This window comes from Centruroides sculpturatus, unplaced genomic scaffold (assembly GCF_000671375.1).
Source record: "Centruroides sculpturatus isolate CEXI.00-Female unplaced genomic scaffold, Cexi_2.0 scaffold724, whole genome shotgun sequence".
In the NCBI taxonomy this organism is placed as follows: domain Eukaryota; kingdom Metazoa; phylum Arthropoda; class Arachnida; order Scorpiones; family Buthidae; genus Centruroides; species Centruroides sculpturatus.
In genome coordinates, this window is record NW_019384937.1 from 141,755 (window position 1) to 154,654 (window position 12,900).

Here is a 12,900-nt window from a genome sequence, read left to right on the forward strand (position 1 = left end):
CTATCCATCCTCCACAGATGCCTTATTTCCTGGGCGAGTTCTGTGTACTTGCTAATTTTTTCAGTGCATGTGTTTTGTACATTGTGAGTGTTTGGAGTGGCTATGTCTATAATGTATGTGATTTTATTGTGTTTGTCAATGAGTGTGATGTCTGGTCTGTTGTGGTAAATTGTTTTATCTGGGATTATGGCTCTGTCGTAGTACATTTTGTGCGCGTTGTTTTCCAATACTGTCTGTGGAATGTATTTGTAGTATGGTTTGTGAATGTCTACCAGTTTGTATTTCTTTGCAAGCTCTTGGTGTATTATATTTGCTACTTGATTGTGTCTGTGTAAACAATCTGTCTGTGCCAAGAGCTTCAACCAGAAGTAATGTGTTGTATAGTTTCTGGCATGATGTGACATTTTCTGCATGTGTCATTTGTGAGTGTTGTATCTTTGAGTATGTGTTTTCTGAAGTTTTTAGTATTTATGACCTGATCCTGTATGGCAATCATGAATCCTTCCATCTCCCCAAAGAGGCATCCCCGATCTAACCAGCTGTTTGATGCAGTTTTGTCAACAAAATCCTGGGCCAGGTCATAAGGATGCCTGCCATGGAGTGCCTTTTGAGCCCACAATTGGTTGATGGTATCTATGCTTTTTATGTGTTGTGTCATGTCTGTATGATGTGAGTGTAAGTTTAATGGTATGTTATTTGAGTCTGCTAGAGTTAGTGTTACTGCTAGAGTCTGCTTAGAGTTACTGCAGATGTAACTGTGATGTTTCTTGTTTCTTGTAGAAAAACTCTCACAGTGACTGTCTTTGTAGTGAAGGTTTATAATGTCAATCAGGCCACGTCCGCCATCTTTACGTGGAAGGATTAATCTTTCTATGGTGGATTTAGGATGATGATGTTTATGCTTAGAAAGTGTTGTTCTTGTTTTCCTTTGGAGTTGCTCAAGATCTATGTGAGTCCAATGTATAACTCCAAAAGAGTATGTGAGTACTGGGACAACATATGTATTTATTGTTTTAACTGAGTGTTTTGCATTTAACTGTGTTCTGAGGATAGCATTTAACCTACTTTGGTATTCTTTAATTAATCTTTGTTTTATTTGTGTATGTTTTGTTAGTTTGGCCTGTTGGAATCCTAAATACTTGTAGAACTTGCCCTCTTCCATGGATTCAATAACGTCTCCATTTCCAAGTGCAAAATCTTCTTTCTTCAGGATTCCTTTTTCTATGTGAAGTGTTTTGCATTTGTCTAAGCCAAACTCCATTTGTATGTCCTTGGTGTATGAATGTGTGATTTGTAGGAGTTGATGAAGTTGTTTTTGTGTGGATGCATAAAGTTTTATGTCGTCCATGTACATGAGATGTGAGAGTGTAAACTGTGTTGTTTTTTCATGTCTGATATTGTAGCCATAATGCGTGTTGTTTAACATGTTGGATAATGGATTCAGGGCTAGGCAGAACCAGAGAGGACTCAAGGAATCTCCTTGAAAAATTCCTCGCCTAATGAATATTTCGTTTGTTTGTATGGAAGTGTTACTAACCCTGAGATGTAGTGTTGTTCTCCAGTGCTGCATAGTGTTTTCGAAGAATGCAATGAGTGATGGATGTATTTTGTACATGTGTAGAATATGTAGCAGCCAACTGTGTGGAACACTGTCGAATGCTTTTCTGTAGTCTATATATGCCATGTGTATGTTTCTGTGTTGTTTGTGTGCTTGCCGTAGAATGACTGAATCTATGAGTAACTGTTCTTTGCATCCCCTGTGATTTCTACGGCAACCTTTTTGTTGTTCTGTAAGAATGTCGTGTTCTTCAACATGTTTGTATATTTTGTTTGTGATACAGGATGTCAATAATTTGTAGAGTGTTGGAAGACATGTAATTGGTCTGTATTGTGTGGGGTCTGTGGTTTTGTTGTTTTTAGGTTTCATGTAGGTGATGCCCTGAGTAAGAAATTTTGGCATGTCTTGTGGATTGATGATGATGTGTGTTAGATGTTTAGCTAGTTCCTGGTGCAGTGATGTAAACTTTTTGTACCAGAAATTGTGAATGTTGTCTACACCAGGTGTCTTCCAGTTGTGTGTTCTGTTAACAGCGTAGCGAATGTCGTGTATGTTTATTTCAGCACAGGGCATAGTTGGTATGTTGTGCAAGTTTCTGTTCTCCTCCTCGATCCAGCCTGCATCAGCATTGTGTGTAACAGCATTGGACCAAAGAGAAGACCAATAAGTTGTGAGTTCTTCTTCTGTTGGTGTGCCACTGTGCTGTGTATCAGTGTTTGTTTTGGTACTGATTTGTCTGTAGAAAAGTTTTTCATTGTTTGTGAATAATTTATTTTGTTGTTTTCGTAGTGTACATGTTTTGTATCGTTTGAGTCTACGTGCTTTGGCTGCGAGTTTTTGTTTTAGTGTATCGATGTATTCTGTAATGTGTGTGTTGTGATGTTCATGTTTTGTGTGTGTTTTGATTTTCTTGAAAATGTTTTTGAGTTGTTTCTTTAATTTGGGTGTTATGTTGTTTTTAGTGTATTGTGTCAGCCTGCCTAATTGCTGTCTAATGTCATTTATTTGTGTTTCTATTCTTCTCTGCCAGGCAGGCTTGTGATAGAATTGTGTTTTGTGTGTGTCTGTCTGTGAGTGTATTTTCAGTCCATGGTGTGTTACTACTGTGACTGCCCCAGCATAAACTAATGTATGAATGTCTGAGAGTGTAGAAATTGAATGAATGTAGTTTGGTAGTAAGTGAGTGTTTACATAATTTAGTGTTTTTCCTACTACCTTTGACGTGTTGATTTTCGGTATTCGTGGTCTTTGTGTGGGATCTGTACCTGTATATTTAGTGAGTGTTTCCTGAAATATAAGTGAGAGTGTATTAACTAAATCTATGTCTATGTTATCAGTGATGGATGAGGAAGTGTCTGTAGTATCATTAATGGTAGTTGTTGTATGTGTACTATTATCAATGCTTGTTGCTGGATTATCCTGACAGGTTACGTGATCTTCATTAATGTTAAATGTTTCTGTCTGTTGATGTATTTGATCAGCAACCTGTTGTTTGATAAGTTCAAGTGTTGTTTGTGGGATAAGGTTGTTGTGTATAATTGTTCTTTTTTGATCAACAACCCTTTGTTCGGTGACAGTGAGGTGAGGATATTGTTGTGTGAATCTATGGTGTAGTTGTTGTCTGTATGCTGTCATGTTTGTTTCGAGTCTTGTGATGGTGTAGTAAGTACGGATGATAAACTCGTTCATTTCTGTTGTCCATTTCATCCGTTGGCGTGGTTTTCCAGTTTTTGTGGTCTGTGGATGCATTGCCACAGAAACACCAAGACTAGGTTGGTTCCTCACATCTGTTAAGGGCGTTGCAGTAGCCATGCTTGGGCCGGTGCTGCTTTTGACACCAGTAACCAAGGGAGACTGTGGCCTATTTTTCGAACGTGAGCATCTGTCTAACCCACAAACGCGGTCCTTGTTAACCCAGGCGACGTCTGAGCTGGTATCATACTTAGATCTGGTTACTGCCATGATAAATATCTCCACAGAATAGGAGTGTGGACACTCTTAACTTCATTTCTACCCATAGACCTTACTGGCATGGGTGTCCCTACCAGGAGCTTGTGCTCCAGCCTGCATTGCCCTATGGATCAGTAAAATTATTGGGCTTGCCCACCATGACCAGGTGGTGACCATGGGAGAGTTATTATTATTGAAATGTCATAAAAGATATTTTCATTATTTAACAGTAGAATAAAATCTAATTGTGATACATTAAGGCTAATTAGCTAGTAAGATATTAAGCAGTTTGGCTAAAGAGAGGTGTTAAGAATTCATCTCATGTTAAATTTAATAATTACAAATAAATTAATCTTAATTTAGAATACAACTAGGGGATATTACCCCTAGTTGGCACGGTGAGTATGGTTATATCTAAATTAATTCATTGGTCTGGAAGCGAAGATTGGAAGGCAATCAGAATAGCAATGTATCTGCATGGTAAGCAGGAGTTGCAGGTTCAATTTCATTTCCTGGTAGATTTTTCTTTCAGATTTTCTAAATTAAAATTAATGTATTTTAAATTATTAAATTTAAACATGAGATGATTGTTTAACCACCTACCTCTACGAAATTGCTTAACATCTTATTAATTAATTAACCTTAATATGGTTTGAAAAGAATTGGGCCATTAGTTTGATTAGTAAAGTTTATCGGGTTGTTTTCATGTGTTATTAAAATAAAAATGTTAAAATAGCTTTTAGCAAGTCCAAATATTTAAACAAGATTAAATATTTTTTAAGACATTTAATCTCAATTAAAAATTCAGACCCTAAATATTTTTGCATTTTTATTTTGATTGACACTAAAACTATTAATCTAGTTCAGATATTATTACATTTAAAATTAAATGAAAGAATAGATATTTAAGAACAACATAAATGAAAAATTAAATAGCCTGTTTATTTTAGGAAGCCACAAAATATCTAATAGGGAATGTTTACAGCCATTATTCTGGCTATTCTCATCTTGCCAGGTGCATTGAGCATTATAGAACAACATATTTAAAATATCAAACAGTAGTTTTAGAATCATCAATTCAAGAAATATTTTTAGCTAAAAGCAAATTTATCTTTGTTATAATACTGAAGCCATGCATTAAATTGTAGTAAATGATAATTCAGATGAAAATGCAGTATTGAAATTATCAGCTATGATTAGAAAGAAAACACCAGTTTGTTTGGAAATCATCTAATAAGTATTCTTAAGTAATTAACAAATCTCTTGTGTCAGAAACAATTAAAATCATTTCTGCATTTAAGTTAGGAAAACTCAATATGTAATTATTGCTCTAAATCTGAAGTGACTTTAAATTAGAATTTATAAAAAAAAATAAAATGCTTGCTTTTAAAAGTGTGACTTGGGCAATTCGTGTTTCATCACCACTTATAGTGTGGTTGAGGAACTCATTGTTGTCTATGGTAACACTCCAGAAATAATGTAGCCACTGTGCATTTCGCCTTGTGAACATCTCGTAACATTTCCAGCACCATCAGGCACAAAATTGTTTGTATTGGATGTGCTCCATTACAGTTTCACGGATTACAGAGTCAGAGACAATTGGAAACAGTTCTGCAATTCAAAAATTGTGAAATGCCTGTTTTTCTGACTTTTCCTCAAATCATCCATTATCATAGATATGTTTTCTGCATTTTTCATTGTGAACCTTGTTCTGCCTGTGAATTTCAATAATCTGCCTGTGAATTTTTGACAGATGAGCATTTTTAGTGTTTAAAGTTGTATTATTGATTGCATTTTGCATGTGACAAGATTTTTGATTTTAACATCCATCCTAAACTTAGCAAGTGGAGAAAGTTTTGTGGAATAGTACTATGCTTGTACTTGTTCCACTAAATGTCCAGCAGATAACTGACAGTGAAAGGATGTGTTAGTACTACCAGTGCAGTTGGTCCTTAGTTTCTGGGTGCACTTCATATTATAGAATAAATTCTACAAGAAAATAAAATAGGATAATTGAATTAATCATCTAATTTACTTATCCTATTTTCTTGATAAAAGTAATCTAAGAAATTGCTGCTTTGAGAATCAAAAATAGAAATCCGAAATGAGTATTGTATTAATCCTAAAACAAAGTACTGTACACTAGACTTGCGATAATCCAGCCATTCCTTGCATTGTGGGGTGTCAGATTACCAAAAATGTAAGACCTAAAGGCAGTGAATGATGCAACCTATCACCTTTCAGTACTGTGTTTGTTTGAGACAGGTGGAAAATAGTGTGTGTTAACATGCAATACTGTAAGCAGAAGTTAAACCTGAGTAAACAGGAAAACTCTGGATGTGTGACAAGACTAACATTTTTATAGAAATGGAGGCACATAAGTAATCATATTCAAATTAGGGAATACTGGGTAATTAAGGGACCAGTTTATCAAGAGTGTACTGTAATCATTGATAAGATTTTGTGAAAGTTTGTTATACACCTCATTACTGAAGAAAGTTTTAAGATCCTTATAATAAAAATGTTTTTCATTTTTTTTTTATAGAAGGGAGTTGCCTTTTACGAAGACCCAACATCTTTATAACCCATGGAATGAAGGAAAACAAGTAAAAATTGGTAGAGATGGTCAGGTAGGATAGTAAGATATTCATTCATTGTTTTTATTGCACAAACAACATGTACATCCTGGTCCCGCAGAAAGCATTACCAGGGAAATGTTTACATGGATAAAGTTCAAAGTACATACATAAAATAACAGAATAATCAAATTATAGTAAGATACATTTGAGAGGGATTTCATCATATACAATTCATTTATACGAATCAGTGTCAGGATAGATAAGTTAACATAATAACAATAATTGAAAAATGAAGTACAATAATTAGATTGTGTGAACTCCTTAAATATAATATTACAATTTCATAAATCAAGTAACATAAATACATAGATAACTTTAAATAATAAGCTTATAATGAATCAGCACACCAATGTATATGTATGGAATACAAGTACATAACAATACATAAAGAAAATGTACATGCAATTAACATACTAACAGATAACCAGTCTATAAACATATGTTGATACAAAGAAGTAATATTATACACTCCAAATGTATTAGAATAAACAGTTTCATGACAGTTTCAGGTATATATGCCAAAAGCATACCTTTGTAGTCCTTGTGGGTAGCAGATTCCAAAAATAAAGAATACAGATAGCTGAATTAGAATGCATGAATTAGTGTAATAATAATAATAATAACAAAATGAGGTTTAGGGAGAAGAGTATGTCTGCACAATAATACTCAAATAGCATGTTGACAGTAATCAGCATGTGTATAAATACAATAAACAATTTCATATAAATAACAAATCATTACATCTACAATTAACTTTATAACCCATGCAAATAAATAATATTTACATTAAGACTTACTTCTGACTCAAAACCAAAACAGTGCTTATTTCAAAAATACTTTCACTAACGTTTTTGAACTTAGTTCTTCTTCAGGTGAATACAAGAAACGGGCAGAATCGATGTTATTTGAACTTATCTGTTTCATACGAATTCTGAAACGCCATGTTCTAAGGAAACCGTGCACTGATCGTCTTAAACTTGTGCATGCTCTGTAGATAGAAGGATCACTTTTGGCTTCTCATGTATCATAAATAAGAGTTTGCCATGCTATTGATAAAGATAGTGCATCCTTATTGTTTATACATTTATCTTCTCTTGCTGTTTTATAGATATATATCGCTTCCATCCAGCTGCAGTGGTGTGGTTACTGTGTGGTGTAAATTATCTTTGCCTCTTCAAATAATACTTGCATGTCAGGGTCCGTGGCATATTGTACTAATGCTATAGTATGTCTTTTATGTAGGATGTCTGCTTTATGTTCTTTGATCCTCACCTCCAACGATCTTTTTGTGGATCCCACATATACTAAGTCTTTATCCCACCTATGATCTTTTATAGGGATCCTATATACTCCTGCTAATTTGTTGTGATGTGGAGTATCTTTTGCATTATTTAGCATTCTGAATAGAGTGGGACATCTAAATATTAAGGAGGCTTGCTTTCTCTTGGCGATTTCTTTATAGAGTTTCTCTAAGTTTCTAGAGTTACTCCTATGTAAGTAATCAGGATTCTGTCTTTCTGAATGTTATTTTGCTGCCCTTGTAGTTCTGTTTGTTCTATTCTTCGGGAATGAAGCATTTTTTCGACCCTAGTGGCTATCCTGCTATTACATCCGTGTTTTTTTGGCAATATTGTTAATGGTGTTGATCTCTGTAGCAAGTGCCTGCATTGTTAATGAGTGGATGTATGCTCTTTTCACCAAGCTATTAAATGCCGCTATCTTATACTGCCATGGGTCACATGAATGCACAGGGAAATACAATTGATCTGCCTATGGTTTTCTGTATACCTCTGTGATGATAGACATTCCTTTAACTACGATGTTCACATCTAGAAAATGAACTTGTTTGTCACTCTCCTTTTCGAGACCCAGAGTTAATCCGTACGAGTTGTTATTAAATGCCGCTATGACTGACGTCATGTCCAGTTTAGATTTCCAAAGTATGAGTATATCATCTACATACCTCTTGTATATAATAATATTGTGGAGTAGGTCAGGCAGTACTTTCTGTTCTAGGAGTCTAATTACCAGTTCACATAAATCTCCTGCTACAGGGCTCCCCATTGGTACCCCTCTTTTTTGTTGATATACATTGTTTTCGAATTGAAAGAAAGAATTGTAGCACAATAAATGTGCTAACTCTAGTATATCTTGATGGTAGTTACTGTCCCCTGTTATATTTATTAGCAAATCTCTTAATGCACAGAAGGCTTGTGGAAGGAGTAAAGAAGGGTACAAGGATTAAAATCTAGCTCAGTGAGTTACTGTGGAGGGTATTAATCTGCTTGAGTAGAGCTATGAGGTCAACACTATTGATTATATTGAACTGGTATTCTTCCAAATATGGTGCTATTATATTATGCATTCTCTCTTCTAGTTCGCGTGTAGGAGCATGAATCTTATCTACTACAGGACGAATCTGTTTGCCTTCTTTGTGTGTTTTAGCAAACCCAAATAATTTGGGCGTGTCGGGAGAGTCTAAAACAATGTTATTAATATCTAACCTCTTTGATAACTTGCTGTTAGAGAATCTCTTTATTCTAGCATGTAGTTTTTCAACTATGTTATTGCTGCTTTTCTCACATTGAGTGAGATTGATAATTGAGTGACATTTTTATAAGCTCTCACATTGAAAGCTTATAAAAATGGAGGATGATCTTTACGAACAGGACCCTAATCTGCTAACATATGTCAACGAAAGGATAGTTAATTTATCACAGTCTTACGAGTGAGATTGATGTACTCCACTAGCAATTTCTCGTACGTCTGCTGCTTCATAATTACCATGGTTTTAGCTTTATCCGCTCTAATTAGAGTGATTTCGTTTGCCTTGATCCATCTACGGGCTTTTGATATTTTTGTTCTTAATTCTTTTGAATCCACAGCATTTAGATAGCGGTACAACACAAGATAGCAGCATTTAATAGCTTGGTGAAAAGAGCATACACCCACTCATCAACAACGCAGGCACTTGCTAGAGATCAACACCATTAACAATATTGCCAAAAAACACGGATGTAATAGCAGGATAGCCACTAGGGTCGAAAAAATGCTTCATTCCCAAAGAACAGAACAAACAGAACTACAAGAGCAGCAAAATAACATTCAGAAAGACAGAATCCTGATTACTTACAATCCATACTTAGAGAAACTCTATAAAGAAATCGCCAAGAGAAAGAAAGCCTCCTTAATATTTAGATGTCCCACTCTATTCAGAATCTAAATAATGCAAAAGATACTCCACATCACAACAAATTAGCAGGAGTATATAGGATCCCTATAAAAGATCATAGGTGGGATAAAGACTTAGTATATGTGGGATCCACAAAAAGATCGTTGGAGGTGAGGATCAAAGAACATAAAGCAGACATCCTACATAAAAGACATACTATAGCATTAGTACAATATGCCACAGACCCTGACATGCAAGTATTATTTGAAGAGGCAAAGATAATTTACACCACACAGTAACCACACCACTGTGGCTGGATGGAAGTGATATATATCTATAAAACAGCAAGAGAAGATAAATGTATAAACAATAAGGATGCACTATCTTTATCAATAGCATGGCAAACTCTTATTTATGATACATGAGAAGCCAAAAGTGATCCTTCTATCTACAGAGCATGCACAAGTTTAAGACGATCAGTGCACGGGTTTCCTTAGAACACTGCATTTCAGAATTTGTATGAAACAGATACGTTCGAATAACATCGATTCTGCCCATTTTCTTTTATTCACCTGAAGAAGAACTAAGTTCGAAAACATTAGTGAAGGTATTTTGAAATAAGCACTATTTTGGTTTCGAGTCAGAAGTAAGTCTCACAATTACAATGTTTAAAAAGATTATATAAATAACATCATTGAAAATTAAACATTTCATGTTAAATTCAAATTTGTAAAACTTCAAACCTGAAACAGGTTTATAAAATAAACTGAAAATGCTTGTTATACTAATGTGTTTGCTGGAGATACATAAGGTGTGGACTTTACAGATGGAAAATTGTTATCTAGTAATAATCTTGAAATATCTCCAAATTCAAATGATTTTCCAGGAACATTACTTATTGATTCCAAAAAGCCTGCACTTTTGAACCATGTGAAGTTTTTATGGAATCCATAGTGAAAATTTCTGCATCCAGATTGGTCCTCATATATATTAGGTTAATATTCTTTGTTTGGAATATCCTTGTTAATTTTCTAAAAACTTGCAACAAATTAGAAAAAAAACTGTGGTAGTCAAGAACTCAAAGGAGGAAATTTCTTTTAATAGACTTTTTGCTTTAGCTGCACTTGTTATGGATGAATTATTAGCTTCTTGGTCCAAATGAAAGCACTGATCAGTGCATTTAATGAAAGAGTACATTAATAACTAGCTTAAGCTCATCCATTTTGTGTCAATTACAGTACTACTATAAATTTCATTTCAGTAGTTCAAGAAATGTGTGCTTTTCTTTCAATGTGTTGTCACTTTAGACTCTAATAAAAATATTTGTACACTGCATTGACATTGCATGATATTTCTCAGAGGTCAACAGAGTGATAAGCTTTACTTAATGCAAGTGAGCAATGCAATGAATTGTTGTGATGTGTAGAATCAATGCCTGCAATTTTGTTGTTACTCATTGAGTACAACCTGTCATTACACTGGCTCTATCTGTAGCTATTCCAACACAGTTCTGATAGTCTAGCTGTAGTTGTGTCAAGGTTCATAATAAAATATCATAAATGTTTTCTGCTGTCTCAGCACTAGCTAGTTCCACTATCATTAGAAACTTTGTCTTATTTCTATATATACTTGACATAAATCACAAGAGTTTGTTGACAAGGGTTGTCTGTAGATTTGTCAGTCAGGTCCAAAAATTTTACTATTCTACTTTCATCTAAGACTTCATTCCATAGATTGCTGCTTCCTAGCCAAATAAAATGTGGTCTGAAAACACACAAATATACTCAATATATTAGTAAAAGGAATAAAAATTTACTGATATGAATGTTTTCATTTGTATCAGTAAATACTTTTATATGGTCTTCATAGCAGAAATAATGGCAACTTTTTATTTGCCATATGTATTCACAGTTGCAAATTTAAAGGTTTCTGGTATGATTTGGCTTGAATAGCATCTCTATGCTCCTTCAGTTCAGTGTGTTTTTTGGATGAAATCTTTGAAAAAGTACCTATCCAATTGTAAATCCATTTTGTTTTCCAACTTGAATACAATGTGAACAAGTCATACCATTGTTAATAGACTGTAACCATTGAATTGTACCTTCCAAGACAGTTTAAACTTTGCAGTCCTTAAATGAGTGGCATGATTACTTTCTGACAATTTTAGTTTTGTAAATTCTCCCACCTCATTATCTGTGGAAGGACCTATAGATCTATCATAATATTTGTATTTTTGGTAGCCCTAGGACGAGCAAGGCTTTGGATCCCTAAAAATAATTATCTGTGAAATTAATTTTTTTTTTTATACATAAGGATTTTTATAAATTCTAACTTAAAATACATGATCTGATTTAAAAGTTAATCCTAGATTATCGAGTTGAGAGATGGCAAGGCTTTACAAAATGTGAAAACTAATATTTTTTAAGATATATAAGAATATACTTCTATTTTATGCCAATATCTTATAATAATAACAACAAAATTTTACTGTCTAATACTGAAATATTTAAAAAAAATTTTTTACTATAAAATTCAATGTGGTATAAAAATTAAAAGTTGTTTTACAAAAAATTTTCTCTACATTTTTCTTTGGCAAATTCATTGATTAATAAATCAAAATCAATGGATTTCATTTTATTGACATTGCTGGATAATAAAGTGAAATCATTATTCATGGCCATGATTGACCTTAATAAATTTTGGTTAATTTTGATTTTGAAAAACTTCTCTCACCAGAACAATTGGTAATCATCAAGTATTAACGAATTCTTAAAACTGTTTGTGTTTGAAAATGCAATTTCATTATTCTTTTCTCTTATCATCTTATACAAATACAAATGAATCAAAGAGGATTTTCGATCTCAATAATTAATTTTGATGAAACTAGGGAGTTGCAAAATTTCTTTATATTATGAATCATCAATATCTCCTTGATATTGCTTGAAGATATTTTGTACATGTCTTCAGTTCTTTATTAGGATTGTTAATGTTGATTAAAAATTGAAAATTTGATTAATTTCCTTATAAGACTCAGCTCATTGTTCCAAATTCATATTAATGTTTTTTAAAATTTTCAGAAAAACATTATTTATAAAGTTTTCCTCAGGACTTAACACTTTCATTTGATTGAGGTTCACCTGGGATTCTTTTTTAGTTCATTGTCTGTTTTGTATAATTTGTATCATGCAATAATTGTTTAGCTTCTGCTTTGATTGTGTCAAACTGATCATTCAAACTCATTAGGAACTCACCAAGAGATGAATGCAAAGAATGTGTCTAGCATGTCCTGTGTTGTTTCTGAAAATTTCCATGTTGACCTCATTGACCTTCATGGGTGACCCCGAATATTTTTGTGTCTGCATTGGAATGTTTTTGATACTAGATGTCACTATGCGTTGTAATTTTTATATTAAAACAAACTTTTGAAATATAATTTTTTTTTTTGTTTTTATATTTTTCAATATATTTATTTTGTTTGTGTATTCAATAAAATGTGATTCACAATTTTTAAAATAAAAAATTTTTTAAAAGAAACGGCTTTTATTTTTTCTTATTAAAAGTTTATAAAAGTTGAAAACAGA

General features: G+C 33.4%; 1 protein-coding gene across 1 annotated transcript in view; it reads left to right on the top strand.

The window, feature by feature from the left end:
• Positions 1–12,900, top strand: part of LOC111632078 (YTH domain-containing protein 1-like) — a 144,084-nt gene that overhangs the window by 64,156 nt on the left and 67,028 nt on the right. Inside the window, exons 10-11 of the mRNA XM_023376433.1 lie at positions 4,459–4,523; positions 6,054–6,138. Of these exons, the coding sequence (XP_023232201.1) occupies positions 4,459–4,523; positions 6,054–6,138 (150 nt within the window). The remainder of the gene's footprint in view (positions 1–4,458; positions 4,524–6,053; positions 6,139–12,900) is intronic.